Source organism: Chaetodon auriga, chromosome 11 (assembly GCF_051107435.1).
Source record: "Chaetodon auriga isolate fChaAug3 chromosome 11, fChaAug3.hap1, whole genome shotgun sequence".
NCBI classification, from domain to species: Eukaryota; Metazoa; Chordata; class Actinopteri; order Chaetodontiformes; family Chaetodontidae; genus Chaetodon; species Chaetodon auriga.
In genome coordinates, this window is record NC_135084.1 from 9946092 (window position 1) to 9962613 (window position 16522).

The 16522-nt window shown below is 42.5% G+C and overlaps 1 protein-coding gene across 1 annotated transcript; it reads right to left on the reverse strand.

Moving 5' to 3' along the window:
* Window positions 1-12671: 12671 nt before the first annotated feature.
* LOC143328531 (spastin-like) lies at window positions 12672-16522 on the reverse strand. The gene is made up of 16 exons (XM_076743714.1): window positions 16185-16522; window positions 16013-16096; window positions 15847-15930; window positions 15579-15745; window positions 15337-15470; window positions 15154-15247; window positions 14998-15072; window positions 14804-14875; window positions 14634-14709; window positions 14451-14542; window positions 14233-14312; window positions 14099-14141; window positions 13909-13988; window positions 13754-13824; window positions 13611-13651; window positions 12672-13507 (listed from the first exon to the last, which is right to left on the reverse strand). Exons 1-16 carry the CDS (start codon window positions 16300-16302, stop codon window positions 13385-13387), a joined length of 1434 nt encoding a protein of 477 aa, XP_076599829.1. The 5' UTR covers window positions 16303-16522; the 3' UTR covers window positions 12672-13384.

Genomic DNA, 16522 nt, shown 5'->3' on the forward strand with positions numbered 1-16522 from the left:
TGAAGGACAGCTGCTACAGAGATTACACTGCAGCTAAGCTAACAGGTCAAAGGCCAAGGAACAACCTGCATTCAGCAGGTGCTAAGGACAACAAAAAAATCTTTGACTGTCGGCAGCAGACGTGAGACAAGCGTGAGAGGGCAGGATCTTGCAATCAGTCCACAGTCGGCCAGATGTTTTGGCTCTGTTGTGGCAAAAATGCACTAGTACACATATGCATTACATGTGAGTTTTGCTAAGCTAAGCACAAAGAAGAGACATATACTGCACACTGTACAATGCTCAGGTGTTTGCACGTTACAGGAAGACATCGAGATTAGCTTAATGCTCGCCTGTATGCTTTGGCACCTGTGTGTGAAGCTTGGCGATCACAGTGCAGCCACAGTAGGCCACTGTATCATTAGGCTTATGATGATTACTCTCCCTCTCTCTATGAAGAGTGAAGTCTGGGATGTGAGGTTAAAAGCTCACAATTTTCCAAATGGAAAATCACAGACACAGATACTATTATGGAGGTGTGTGTTAAAGGCTACGAGCTGTCTGAGGGCAACAAAGCCTCTCTTCACAGAGGACATACACCAGGTCAAGAGACCAATACAAGATCTGCTTAAAAAGGTCTACACACTTTCTCTCTCCCTGTCACTAAACGAGAGACACAGGGACTGCTTGTATGAAGGCTCCACACAGTGTGGAGGTAAATGGCTTGCCTGTCATTTTTTGGGTCAACCTGTGCATGATATTGGTAAAGTATGTCCTTCACAGCAGTAAATTATTTCTATACTTCCTTTTAGTACACAGCTATTTAAAGACACAAGCTTTTGGCCAACATGGCCTACAGTTGTCAAAAGGAAATCTGTGACAGAGTTTTTTTAAGGAGGTTTGTCAAAATCTGACCTTTCTTACATGTTGCCTCTATAATAGCTGGTCGACTTGCAACAATGCCTCTCAACACAACCCTGTCAAGACAGCTCTACATGGGTAGATAGATAAGATGATTTGATTTGGAAAAAAAAATTTCAATGGATGAAAAATGCAGACTTTTTGCCTCTTTTGAGAAACAGGACAGTTAATTTAAAGCAACATCCAGCTGGCTTACAGGTGAAGTCGGCATAGGTCCAGCAACAAAACCCTATAAACCACTTCTGCCTGCCTACAGCATGTTCACACCTCCTTCTCAAACCAGTTGAATCTCTTAGGAGTAATCCTGGTTCACAGAAGTAGGCATTTGTTGTTATTTCACCAAAGGAAACTTTCCATGTTACTGCGTGAGGTTAATGATACATTAGTACTATGCATGATGTTGCGCTTAGAAAGTGCACAGGAAGGCCTGCATTCCTTTTAGCTACTGGGTGTGCTGATACTATTTGGATGAGATATATATAGATGTAGATATTATATGTGAGGCGACACCTGGACCCCACTCCAGAGCTTCATGGTGCATCTCTGAGATTTGTGAAAGGCTCCTCGTAAGTGAAAGTTTTCTGAAATTCCTCAGTGAAGCCCACAGTTAGTGCAGTCACTTTACCACAGGTACAAAGACCGGACTGTTTTTCCTCTTCACCCTGCACCGAAACAGTTCTCTGCCCTGACACGGCAAGCCTGCAGCAGCAGAGGGTTACTGTTTAAAATATAATTACTTAAAAACAAGTGAATGGTGTTACAGCGCTTTCGATTTGCTGTCCTGTTGAACTTCAACACAGGAAAAGAACACTTTGTGTCACAGGTCTTATCTGCAACTATTATATTCAGGCGAAAGGGGCTGCACTGTTTTCTGAAATTTTGCATAATACCCCATAATAAACCCCATAGGAAAAGAATAGATGAATGGTTCAGTATATATTTAAAAGCAAGTGAACACAGGCTCTGTGTTGAGCCCAACGAGCCATGTGGACTGGTTTTGTGGCTGACGATCTTTGGCCCTGAACCACATGCAAACATTTATTTGGGCACTGGGTCCAGTTTGCAATTTCTCCTCTAGAGTCTGTTTGTTCAAGCAGGTAACTTATGTAAGTGGGTCTTATTGAGGGTTGAATACATGCCCTTCCTGAAGGGGTCTGTACATCAGTTTTGACATGAGGGGATATGTTGCCAAAATGTGGATGCTGAAATGTACATCTGCAAATAAAACTCTACATCCTGTTGAGAAATGGAGACAATTAGATGCAGAAAACATGGATCATATCCGTATCCATATCCGCACGATAGAAGCCTGATAATAGCCCGACCCGATAGACATAGAGCATTAGGAACAGAAATGGGTTCTGGGTGCAACAATTGATCGTTTTTTTCCTACATAGTGTATCATCGCATCAGCATGCCAAACAACATCCTGACAAAAACGTCGACCAATAGGAGCACAGAATGCTCCTCTGTGCACACCTGTGAACGTAGCAAAACAAAAGAGAACTGATGTTGTTGGTGCCACAGGGTGGAACTGTGAAATAGACGAAAGGTCGCAGACTTTCTTTTAGGCTTTTTTGAACACAAGACAGCCAGTTTCACATCCACCGCCATTATTTGTTTGCATTTATGTTCCTATAAGTTGATCCCTGGCACTTCCTTCCTGGCAAAATTGCACATGTTGTGAAAGACCACAAGCTATGATTGGTTGGGGACCAACATGTAGTCTCTCATGTCTCTCAGTCAAGTCATGGCAAGAATTCATGACTCTATAGTCGCCGCATCTGACACGTGACCATCGTAACAGACAGAAATTTCATGGTTTCTGAGCCTGGCATAAGCACACACATACCTTCAGAGATTTCTAAGGATCTCTGAAGATCTTCCAAAGCCTGCGTGGCCAACTGTTTGATGTCTGACAGACTGTATCCTCTGCTTCCACTGAAGCTTGTCTGGAGTAGCTGGCAGCCCTGTAGCTCTGCTTGGCACAGTGGACAGAGTACGTTTAGCTCTTTGTATCAGCCTCCTTGGTCTGAGTGAAAGGTTTGTGCTCCGACACTAGACCCTTAATACTCTCCTCTGCCCTTCTGGGGGTTTAGATTAGGAGATTAGTGACCTTGCTCCTCTGAGGATCTACAGCTGCAGGAGCCTGACAACCTGACAACCTAGCAGACATAGCAGATCTCTGTGGACATCTCAAGGGAAGACCACCTGTTCCCCCTGCCCGATGTGGTGTACCACATGAGTCAGTGGTGGAGAGGTGTAAACAACCTTGAAACTGTCTGTCAGGATCAGAGTCACATCAGACAAGCATTTCAAATCTCCTTAAAAATGCGTGACCTTGTTAGCAACATCTCTGTTTTCAGCTGTCCTGAAGCCCCATCAGGGTTGGTGAGTTGACCCGTGTGTGACAGGAGGTTAGTGAACTGCTCCATTATCCTCTCCCTCAGCAAAAACTTGTCATCTTTTAAAATGACACCCTCGCTACAAGTGATGACCCATGACACATGCCTGTTTGAGCCTAGTTAAGAAGAAACAAAATTACTTATAAATTGACCTGCTAACCGCTGGGTGAAAGTGGCGCCTTCAAGGCCCCTTTAAGGCCTCTGGTTATCAATTCTTGAATTTCGGACGCAATTCTAAACGTTCAGAGGATGTTGAGCTTTATGCAGTGTATGTAAGTGCACAAGACAAACGGAATCACCCTGCTCGTGCTATTAGAAAGTCATTTTTACACTTTGTTTTTCGTATGCATTAAAATAGATGTGATATAATAGATATAATGTGTTGATTACTAAACGTAAGAAGTGCCACTAGGTAAACCACAAAGTGTTTTTCCTAAAGTGTTTCCAAAACTAACCCTTTTGAAGTGTTCAGTCAGACTTACATGTTTTAGGAATCTAGAAGCAAGTGCAAATCAGAATATGCAAAGTGTGAGACCATTGTGATGCATCATGGAAAAACCAATACATTTTGTCTGTTTATTGATCACACCAAGGTTCACTGATCCCTGTGGAGAAATGAGGTCATAGCGTTGACAGCGATAAAAAATACAGTGACAACAACGCAAGCATGATTACAACCAAAGGACACACTGAGACAAATCAAGGTTCAGAATGATCTATAATTCACAGCTTGCACACAAACACAACTGTGCACTGTGAGCTATAATTATGGAGGATCGTACAGAATATACAAAAAAGGACAGGAGAAATGTGTTTGAACATGTACATACATTTTGTAAACTTATGCAAATTTGGTACATTGTTAGCTCTTGCTGTTATCACTTTTCATTTTTAGGTAGAGAGTGCGCTGGTTGTTGGTGATGTGTGCAGAAATATTGAGCTATTTTCTGTCGAGGAGGTTTAACCTTCCAGAGCCTGGTTTCACTTAAAAGGAAGTGCTCCACTGACCACCTGGACAACATACCAGACAGTTTGTATAGTGGCTCACTTAAGCATTCAACGCCCAGCTGTAGAACACCTGGCAAGATCTGGGCTTCCACTTAAAATACTGGCCACATGGTATTATATGTTAACAGTGTCTGTCCCTGACAGAACAGATTAGATGCTGCTCCGATCTCCCCAGTCTCAATTTAAATCTGTCTAACCATTTCACACTGCAATGTGTTTTGAAACCCTGTTAAAATTTGCCCTGTCTCACTGATCAGTGAAGTCACACCACATAAACATCTGAGCCATCATAAATCTGGGTAATGAGAGTGAGGAAGGATACACTAAATTTACTCATCCTTTGAGGATCGCAGTGGTATATGTCCCATAAATAATGACCTCTGGTATAACATCAGCCCAGTTTTTAATCTGATCACAGTTAGACTCTTCCTCTTCATGACACAGTTTACAGCAGAGTTGCCCGAAGTGGAGCCTGCAGGCCTAAGTTGAAATCTTTACAGTCCAATACAGTAGGTACTTGCTTTTGGCCCTTGGCCCACCATTAAGTTACAGTTTTGGGCACCCCTGGTTTTGGAAGTTGAAGTTAAGATGCAGCAGTTTCTTAAACCCACAAAAATTGATTATTTTGGCCATTTGGGGGCAGTTACAGAGCAACATTAGCATTGATTTGGTCCAGTGTTTCTGTCCACCTTATGAATTTAAGTCCAATATTTATTCTTTTAGCTCTATTTTAGGTCTCGACCAACTCCTGAGGGAAATGTCTGGTTCTTAAGCAGCTCAATGCTTGGTTAGTCCCTAACTGTGTCTGTTTGCCCTTTGTTGCTGAGCAGGTAGTGTTAGTGATTTTTGAGGTCTTTTGCTGAAAACAGCTGCCTGTTGCGGCCAAAAATGGTGATACAAGAGCCGTGAAAATAAACCAAAACAGAGAAATTGCAGGCTGCACAGCTAACCAATGAGATGAACCTTGTGATAATTATCTGTAGATTCATCACTATGAGCGGCCCCTTTCATGTTGTCATATTGTCAGTGTTCTGAATATCCTCATAATAATAGAAAACAGCCTCATATGCTCCCACCTTCATGCTCATTAATATTCAAATCAAGATTTAACAAGCTCTGTGGCTGCCAGGCAATATGCAATATGATGCCAGTCTTAAGTAGTACTACTGGGCCCATTGCAGAGGTTAATCCACACTTACTCTAATTACAGTATGCAGCGATTTACACAGGATGCTGCAGTGGCGCCCATTAAACTTTATAACTCTTGATGCTGTGCAAACCTGTGATACATCACATTCACCATCTAAAACATCCAATAATCACTGTAGTCATTTATTAGCTCGGATTTTCTTCCTGTTCCACATGAATCAGTCAAAGTCAGTTTAAAAGTATTTGCCAGATGCAGCTTTTCCTGTGACTCAGCCCTCATACATTAATCCTCTTTGGACGTAGTAGAGTTTGTTTCTTTAACCTGTCTGTCCGTGTTTTATGTGTCCTCATATGTCTTTTTTTCAGAGTCGCCATGAAAGATGATAATTTGCAAAACAACCTCTCAGAATGACCCCAGTCCCCATCCCTTCCCCCAGCAGACACCTCATGATCTGATGCTGGGGATAAACAGACCTCTGTTTTACAGGTCACATGACAGAGGTCAAGTTCTGCCTCTTGACCAAGTGCTCCAAGACAACAAGTGCAGTTTCAAGGCCCACGCTCAAACACAGTGCGTGATCCAGCGGTGGGATCTTTTACATGACAGCCATTCCTGGTAATACAAAGTACAGAGTTCTTTATTCCACACACCAATGTTGCCAGAAATATAATTATGTTTGCACGAAAAACTCATGGATTTTGAACCTTCTTCTTCATCACATCACTTACCCTACAGTGCCACAAAGAGACACAGTGTACCACAAAGTAAAGATCTACTAAATACCACAAAGTGTGTGATGTGTGTTGCATTGTGAGTGGTGCTGTGAGACACTGTGAGATGCTGTAGGACCCAGAGAGATGAAAGAGCTCCAGGGCTGTTCCTGGGCGTGTGGCCAACGCAGTCGGCTTTGAAACATCCTCACTAAACCAGACCTCTCTGTAGGTTCATTTCAGCGGGACATCTTTGATAGATTTTGATGTCCTGAGCAAATGGACATGAATGTGTGATCAAATGCTTAGGAACACAGCATGCTACTTGAATCTTGATGAACAAGTACACATGACATCTACCAGTGATTACAATAAGTCTGGCTTCTATCATGAAGGAATGCACAATGCAAAAAGTTTGAGCTTCTATTGAGACATTTCTGCTCTTGTGTTCACGTTTATTACCTTTGACTGAGTGTCTTACTACACGTTGTATTTCACAACTATAAATAACCCAACTTTGTTTTATACAAATGGTTGAGGGATTCTCGCAGGGTGAATGCCAACATGTTCAGATCTGCAAACCTGTGACTCTGTAAACTGCTTCAGTCCTTTCGGTTCTATTGCTAATGCCATGGCAGGAATGTGTGTTTTGCTTAACTCTCTCCATACCTGCCAAAGCAAATCAGATTCAAAAGGCCAACATTTAATTGCTTGAATCTTTGCACATACCTATTCCACCACATTCAAAGGGGTGTTTGGATAAGAGCAGCTGTGTGATCCTGAGTTTAAAGACTTTGTAAGCCATGAGCAAGATGCTTAAGACATTATTTTATCAGGAAGAACTCATTTGCTGATTTATAGTCCTTCTTTAAGTCAACTCAGTCTCTTTGCTGTAATCAGATTTAGCTGTAAGCCAGGCTAACAGCATGTCTCCGGGGATGGTGAAGTCAGTTGGTTCATCTCATTCATGGTCCACAGATGATGATGAATGAATGATGAATATCACTCACTCTGGTAATCCCCTGATGCACATGAGGTTACATTTTTGGTCAGAGTGAAATATCTTGACAGCTAATGGATAGATTGCCATGAAATTTAGTGAAGGCATTCAAGGCCCTTACAGAATAGATTCCAGGTTCATTGCTGATCCTCTGACTTTTCAAGATAATGACATTCCCATCAGCCTCAGCTGTGCTCTGTGTTTAGTGCTAATGAGCAAATGCTACCTTGCTAACAAACTAAGTAAAAACTAAATTAACAATAGCTGCTAAGTATCAGCATGCTAGCATTGTCATTGTGAACATGTCAGCATGCTCATGTTAGCATTTAGCTTAAGGAACCACTGTGCCAAAATGCAGCCTCACAGAGCTGCTAGCATGGCTGTAGACTCTTGTTTAAGTGTAGTTTATGGCTGCGTCCCAAATCACCCCCTTGTTCACTTATTCACTACCCTCTAATATAACACTCAATAGGGAGCACTAAATTGAGACTTCAAACACTTATCATCATCATTTTGCCTCAGCACGTACAGCTGTCATGCAATGGTAATTTTCGCATCTATATATTATAGTGCATTACATTGTGGGATTGTTAGCTGAAAATAGTATAGGCCTATACGCCATGGACATGGCTTATTTTGTCCAGTTGTGGAATTTTTGAGGTCCCTGCATAGGGGATATAATTACACACTCAAAATTCAGACACTTAAATAAAATGGAGGCCAGTAAATGTAGCTCACTATTAAGGGAGAGATTTTGAACACAGCAATGTCACAACATCAGCTCAGATACTTTCAGGCATATGAGGTGGCCCTCCAGTGCTTTCAGTGGACGTAGCTGTAAAAAAAAAAAAGGTGATGTTAAGGACTCTCGGCACTGTCCCCTGTGAGTTCACTGAAAGTGCAGCTGAAGTTCACCATCACTGTCAATCAAAGATGTTTGCTAAGCGACTATAGCCTTGTACTATCATTGTATAACATGAGATACAGAGTAATGTGATCATTAACAGACCAACTTTCTTTAAATATCGGATGTTTTTAATCCTGAAATCTGAGGTCAGGGTTTGCATTGACCAAGTAGTGTGAGCTGGGAATGGATTGGTTGTCTAATTGTTGCACAATGAACCTGACCGAGGTCAAAGGTGGAGCTGAGCTCACTCCTGTCCCCACATGAATGACCTGAGGGAAGGGCAACAAAGAGATAAAAGGGGGAAGACAAGGGGAGTGGGGAAAGCGGAATGACAGACTGACAAAGCATTATTCCCATGAAAATGCTCAGTCCTCTCTGCACTTTCACTTTTCATCAAGTGTTTTGGCTGCACATGAGCTGAAGGAATGCACCGCGGGGCAGCCTGCAGCTCACCTTCGCAGTGCACCGCTCCTCTCAGCATCGTCTCCCCGCGTCAACTCCACGTCTCAACATGTCCTCCTCGGTCCAACGCCAGTAAGGTCCTGAGCATCGTCTGTGGAGGATCTTTGTCCACACTATTCTCCTGCATTGAAAAGATGAATGGAGCCTTATTTAGCTTTTATTTAATGTTTTGTCTGGAGGGCCATCCAGATGAAAGACTGGAAAAAGACCTTTTTAGGGATGAGCTAACAAGCCGCACTGACTGATGTCAAGTTTAATACATCTGCACAGGTTCTGTGAAGTCAAAGGGAAGGGTTTGCCTCATGATCACCTCACAGAGGCTATTGAGATTAATGGCTTTGCAGGTCATGTGCAGGCAGGACATAGAGTTTGCTCCCCTCCATCTACCTTAGCCTTTTACAGCCTTGTGGCTGCAGGCTGCAGTTAGAGAAAATTCATGACCTTAACTTAGTTCCCTCCAAGGCATGCCGACATGGATAAATTCACCCTAAGAGTAATTGTTTTTCAAAACACTTATCTAAAACCCCCCATGGCTTAAAATAATCTCCTCCTGCTGATCAATCATCTACATACAACATTTTGAAAAATGTTTGTTTTTCCACAAGCTGTTTCCCTACACCTCGTAAAAAGGTGCTGGCCTCCCAAATTAGATAGTGAGGCTGTACGACTAGCTATTACTGACCTTACCACAGACCTGTCACTCTGCTAGAGTGGAAGTTTAACAGATATACAGTCAAGTGGTTACTGTAAACTCTTTCTATGAATGCAAATCAGGCAGCAAAACAAACATGTCCTCATAGTTCTTGATGACCCAAAGGCATACATCTCATGTTAGCTACTCTCTGTTTTGAACTGACAGTGGATGGTAATTCACAATTGTTATTTATGTTACCGTACTGAAGCTATTCCCAACGCTCACACATGTCTCATCTGGCCATCATTTCAAAGCACCTGGTTAAAACCACTAGTTAAATTTTAAATTATTACTAAAAGGCTACAATCTTAAAAAGTAATTAAATTCTGCTAATGTGTAAACAAATATAATGATGATATCTATAATTTTGGATTTAGACATATTACAGTTAAAGGAAATTGTTTGATATTTAGGAAAATACCCTTATTCACTTTTCTTGCCACGATTTAGCTGAGAAGCTCAATGCCATTGTCCTGTCTGTATGGTTAGCCATTTATCTGAGCTTAGCATAAAGAGTGGAACCACACACAAAAAACTGAAATGTAAAAACATCACGTTGTGGTTTGATAGTGGGTGCCATCTCCGCTGGATGGTAACTAGTAACCCAGTAACCTCAGCTTCTTTTTTTAATGGATTAAGCAAATGAGATTTAACGTGTCAGTTTGTGATCTTGAGAATTGCTGCAAGGCCAACTTTGTTTCATTCGGACACAGCCAGGCCAGCAGTTTCCCACTGTTTCCAGTCTTTATATTAAGCTAACTGGCTGCTAGTGTTAGCATATTTACTGTACAGAAAGTAGTATCAATGTTCTCATCTAACTGCAAGATAGTGAATAAGTCTGTTTCCCAAAATGTTAAAATATTCCTTTGAACATCTTTAAAGAGTAAACTCCACATGATCTCGATAGCCCAATTACCCTTATTGCTCTGAGCTAAGGCAGGTCTGGCAGAAATAAGCTCAAATTCACATACATATATATTTACATATTTATATACCAACACCCCATTTTTTCCTCCCTCACACACCCACTGATACGCAGACCATAAATAAACAGTGAGCAAGAAAAATAAATTAGCTCATAAAAGACAGTCGCTGCCATTGGATGCAAGATTTGACCCAGCTTGTAGCCTCCCCTGAGAGACAAAGACAACACTCCCATGGTAAATGAAGTTATGTATTGGGGTGTGCAGGCTGTTGGAACAGTAGCAGCCAGTGCTGAAGTGGACACACTCAGCCCTGAAGGCTTTCCACTGTGTAAGCCCTTAACACATCTTTAAACCGAGGGTGTTGAAAGAGCCAAATCTCAGATTTTGAAGGAAATCTCTTTCCATCAGATCAACCATTTACTTTTCAGCCACTCTCCAACATGGCGCTGCACACAGTCAGTGCACCTTTTCTTTCAGTCTTATAACATCTAATCTAAGGCTGGACAATGGACAAATGATGTCAGGGTTTTAATTAATGCCTCCACAAACTGAAAGAATAATCCTTGCAGCCCTCAAATGAAACATTTGCACTCACTATAACAAAACCCTCCCATCCACACACTGTTTTCATAATGGGCCACTTGAAGAAACACTCACACACTGTTTGCTCAATCACTCAGAGGTCCTCACTGTGTTGACTATTATTCTACTCTCTACAGGGTGGGCTATTTCACTGAAGGTATCAAATGATCACCTATTCTGTTTTCCCTTGAGTGGATGTAGTAGTCAAAGCATCAATGAGCCACTGTGGAGGTGTGGGCCTCTGACACGCAACCAAAAAGGGAAGCTGTCAATCATCTACAAAGTTTAAACCACCTCAATAATGCTCTGTCTTCTGTCAGCTTGAAAATTTAAAGCACACTGTGTACATATGATAATTGCTCTCTACTGTAATTGCAGGTTATTTTAAAGGTAATGGCTTGTCAGAATGTTGATATGAGGCAATTAGCTAATTCTACCACCTGTAGGCATTTATTTTTTACTCAGACATGTAGGTTGAAAGGTGTTAAGATAACATGACTAAATGTTCTTGCTACTGGTCCATCATACAGACCATCTGTTTAGAGTGCAGGATGCTCTCAGTGAAGGGTATACACAGAAAAAAGTTGATGATTAAAACCCAACCTCAAACATGCCCCATTCCTGTCTGGCATCATGAAAGAAGCTCTTCAGTCATGACAAGTTCAAAAACAGACTCCACATCCAACATCTCTCCCCTGAGGAAAAGAGAGTAGTCCTAGGTGTGGTTGCAGCTCTGGGAGCGACTGTTTTGCATGCTGAGCTCTCTTCATGATAACTTCAAGCAGAAAGGAGGACAGCCTTAATTAATTGCAGAAAATGTTTTCATTTGCAGAGTCTGTAAACATGTGCAGGAACAGACGAGGCAGCTGCCGGGCCACACAAACCACAGGCAACACCACCGGCTGACCATAGGAAGGGCCTTTGGGGGAGCGGTGGGGTTTCACTCGGATTTTTCAGTGGAGGAGTTTGAAGTGCGCTGAAATAAAGGCTGACCACAAGCATTTACTAAGCTTGAATCAGCCATACCCCGACAGCTGGTGACCCCTGTTCGAGCTGAGTCTCCAGCCTTCTTATTAGACGGTGGCTGGTTATGGGGTTTTGACCAGAGCTGCAGAATGTAACTTCACTTATCAACACCGTGACCGCTTCTCTGAAGCCCCTACATGTATGTGCATGAGCCCTACAGACGCTTCAACATCCATCAGACATACCCAAAACTGCCAACTTAATCCAGTCTATCACTCAAACTGTCACCACAGCTGAACGCAGGCTTTATTTTCATTAATAGTATTAATATTACTGCATTCCACACTTCTCTGGTTGCAGGCTAAATATTGGCTCATTCTAGATGCAGTTTGGGCCACAGAAGGGAGTTGTGTAACAGGTGAAAACAGAACAGCAGCACCATCTGCCTATCAATGTGAGGCACACAGAGAAACTTCACTCACTGAGACTGAGGTCTGTCCCAGATCAAAATCTCATCCATCTGTTACAAAAATCTTATAATATGCCTCCAGAACATTATTTCTTTTGGGGGACACCTCAACTCCTGCTCCTCCTCCTCAACTCTAACCAATAATATTAACACTTGAACATCTGATGAAGGCAGATGTTGAGTTTAGTCCACTTGGAAAGATGATTGAATGATTGTTTATAGAGCTTAGGGGTCTCCCGTTAGGTTTAACAGAAAACCCCAATCTGCTGAAAGGGTGTGTTGAAAGAGTACAAACTATTTATGTATACTGTACATTAATGGTGCTTCTGTCTGCTCATTATGTCTCAGACACCCAATGAGACTTGCTTGACATGAAAGATCGTAAAAGGTAGTGATTTGATGTTGGAGGATGCTTTTAAAAGTCAAGTCAAGCACTCATCCATGCAGGATACTGTGTCTGATTTAAAACACAAGGAAAAAAATAAAGATGGAGACTTTTAAATATACAAATTTATTGCTGCATGAGGAGAGTGGGAAGCCATTATTGTTCTGCTCAATGAAAGACTTGTTAACTAAATGTCATGACAAAAAAAGAAAGAGTTGGCCTACGTGGCAATTCATGAGGTCTCCAACTGTCATTTACAACAAAAGTATTAGTATCTACAAACTACAGCAACAAAAACCTACTTATAATACAAAAGAACCCAATCTTCTCCCAATTATCATCACTCTGACATGTGTACAAGTACAGCACTTGGTGATCAATACCATCAACATGTCAATACATCAGGGAACTCATAGATGTGCAAAACAATGGAAATCAGTGACGTGATGTCAGGAGTTGTAGAAACTTGATGCCCCCTTGAGGCAAGAGAGAGATCACTTGTTACTTTGCAGGACATTCTTAAGAATAAATAGTGAAATTTCAAGTAGCAACAGTGTTTTAGAAGAGTCATAAAGCCGTACAGAAACTCAGTCTAGCAAAGTTTTCCCATAAAACAGGAAATGCAGCAATGTTTCCAAATGTCATAATATTGCTTAATATTATTGCTTTATCAACCTATAAAGTGTTCCAGGTTTTTAAGCACGTTTGTTATTGACATCTTGTACCCGTAGATTAAAACAGAAGAATCAACTGTTTTTTGCATTTTCACCTCTTTTTTTTTTTTTTTCTTTTAACAAGTGAAAATGAACTATGGAGTTCTTTAAGCGGTTGTGTCACCAAAATCTTTGTTCCATTTGGTGTACATATTCAGAGTGGCTGAGCTAACGCTGGGCTTAACGCGCTTCAGGGAATCCTCAAAGTCTTTCATCTTAATGTTACGCATCTGTGAACAAAAAGAGCAGAAAAACACAGATAAACACTGTTACATGATGACAGTAGGCATGAAGGAAATATATGCAGCATTGGGAGTACTTCAATGGCATTACCTCGCTCGCAGCCATGCTTCGGACTTGGTCTGGTCCCAACTCTGTGTGAGAGAGGATTTTCACATGAAAAAGAGGCTGACTTATCTCAACATGTCGGCTAGAATTCACACAAACCAAACGATAATGTGAGGAAGACGTCCTACCTCGAATCGGCCCGAGTGCAGCATCTTTGGCCAGCGACGTGAGATCACTTCCTGAGTATCCTGCAGTCGCTCTGTCAAGTTGCATATCCACAAATCAGTGCGAGTAAATACAAGACCAATACACTAAAGGTGTGGCAGGTAAACAGGAAACTCACTTTGCAAGAGAGGACAGCTCATTTTTGCTCAGTGGGTTCCCTTGCTTTCCCAGGAGATTTTTCAGCAGCGTGAATCTTGTCTGGAGGGACGAGAGTTATTTAAACGTTAAAAAATGCTGAGCCGTTCACATTTCAAAGCTAAAACAGATCACTGATCACAGTACTGTGATAATGGTTCCACAGTAAATACCTCTGCATCTGGCAAAGCCACATACACCCTCTTTGCAAAGCGCCTGTGAGATTTACGAAAGAGAAAATCTGTAGTGAGCTTGTACAAAGAGAAATAAATTATCACTGTGCAGCATGTGGAGTTGCATCCTCTACCTCAGCACTGCTTCATCGAGCTCCTGAGGCCTGTTGGTCGCTCCCATTACAAGCACCCTGTCATCCCCTCCTGACTGCACCTGAAACACAGAAGTGTTGTTGTGAAAATGACACCCGCGCTCTCCGAGATAACAGTGACTTCAACCCTCTGAAGCGGCTTCATGGTCAAATTACAGAGGCTGTCGGGCGACAGCTGCTGCTGCTGCTGCTGCTCTTACCCCATCAAACTCGATGAGGAACTCGGTTTTTAATCGACGAGAGGCATCATGTTCTCCCTCCCTCCTTTCACAGAGCAAGCTGTCAACTTCATCTGAATGGGAAATAAAACCAAAATGAGGAAATCTGGGAGGCAAAAACTGGCATTTGAGACACATTCGGGTCATAAATCGAGTGCTACAAACCGATAAAGATGACAGAGGGCTGTAATTCTCTGGCAACTGCAAACAGTGCTCGTACAAGCTTCTCGCCCTCTCCCACCTGCGACGGTGAAGACAGGATAAGTTAAAGAAGTAAAATCCACACTAAATTTAGAGCTACTCCAGAACAAAGAGCACCAAAAGTGTTGTCTTACATATTTAGAGGTCAAACTGGCAGCGCTGATGTTGAAGAATGTGGCATTTGACTCAGCTGCGACTGCTTTGGCCTTGAGAGAGGAAGTAAAGGCTGTGATTCAGTCGATAATACTGCAGCAAGACTAACAGCTATATGCAAATCATCAAGCGCAGATTGGTCTGACAGAACTGGTTTGCTGAATCCTCAACATACCAGCATGGTTTTCCCATTTCCAGGAGGGCCAAATAAAAGCAAGCCACGCGCTGGAGCTCTCAGACCAGTGAAGAGCTGACAGAAAAATGTGAAGAAGCATTAAACGGAAATCTGAACAATCTAGTGAGCAGAGGCTAACTGTTTCTAGGTGATTACCTCTGGTCTTAAGGCTGGGAGGATGACGATCTCCTGGAGTGCTTGCTTGGCCAGTTCCTGTCCTGCGACCTCTTCAAAAGATACAGATGTTCCACTGCAGTGAGCACAGGAAGTTACTTTAGCGGCAGCGCAGGTGTTTTGACTTACATTTACAGCTGTTATAATAGCGTTGCTTCTAAATACCTGTCAACAATTTCATTCATGATCAAGTTGGCCAGTTTGCTGTCCACATTCTTGAAGTTTTTCATATTCCTCTTTTGGGGCTGTTTCGCAGCTGCCGGTTTGCCATTCTGAGGTTTTCCCATCCGTGGGGTCACCTTAGCAGGGGCAAAAGTATCAGGACAGCATTACACATTTTTACAGAATCAGACATCTTAACAAAGCAAACAACTGCACAGCCAAATGCTATCAAAACTAAAAATCACCTTTGGATCAGCGGGTCGAGACGGGGGTCTGCCCGCAGCGGGGGGCCTGATGTTTGTGGACAGGCCTCGCGCTGCAGCCTGGCTTTTAGGCGCTGGCTTCGCTTGTGGAAGAACATGATTTGAGGTCGTTTGGGGATTGCTACTCCTTTTAGACGCCAGTGTTGCCTCTGAGAAACAAGAGCAGTATTGATGTTCAGCATCAGCTTAGATAGCAACACTGTTTGTCTAAACTTTAGGATGCCAGATGCCAAACCGAGTTGCAACTTACCCAAAAGGGCAAGTCTATCTTCGGCCATGGTGAGATTGCAGATCATCTTATCTTGAAGTCTCTTTGCTCGGTCATATTGCTCTCCTGCGAACAAAACATAGATTATGAGGCTAAAGCACGTCAGAGGTGCACACCACGTACATCCGGGTGTTTGGCAGCATGTTACCTTGCGCTGTGAGCTCTACCGCAATTCCCCTTTCAAGCTCAGCGATGCCTTTCTTGTACCACTGCACAGCCTGCTCCTTTTCCCCTGCCATCACAGAGAGGAGGGCTGTTCATTACGAGCTGTCAAGCGCCACAACACATCAGCCCTTAACTCCCAAACACAATAAACAAACCTGTATCATCTTCGTCGATCTTTAATGCCTTCGATATATACTCAAACGCCTGCTTATGGTAGTTTCTAATAAGTTCACCGCTGTCTTTGCTTGGACCTGCGTTCATTTTGGCCCACATTACTGTCACGTTACTGCCTCCTTCTTCCCAGTTGTAACTCAGAGTTAGCCACTTACTGCTGAGGGCGCGAGAAAACGTAGCCTTTAAATTGCATTTATAATTGGCTCAGTTCGGAGTCTGGGGTCTATAAAATAACCTTCTCGCCACATACATTACCGTAATTCCGGTGCCTCAACACTACACAAACATCCTCACCGCTGACTTCCGCTTTTCCGTGTGT

Excerpts from the sequence above, each read along its gene's own strand:
- LOC143328531 (XM_076743714.1), bottom strand. The coding sequence starts at position 16,302 with ATGTGGGCCAAAATGAACGCAGGTCCAAGCAAAGACAGCGGTGAACTT. Across the intron at positions 13,989-14,098 it reads TGGCTTTGCCAGATGCAGAG|ACAAGATTCACGCTGCTGAA; the intron begins GTATTTACTGTG and ends TCGTCCCTCCAG. Across the intron at positions 13,652-13,753 it reads TGCACTCGGGCCGATTCGAG|AGTTGGGACCAGACCAAGTC; the intron begins GTAGGACGTCTT and ends TCTCTCACACAG.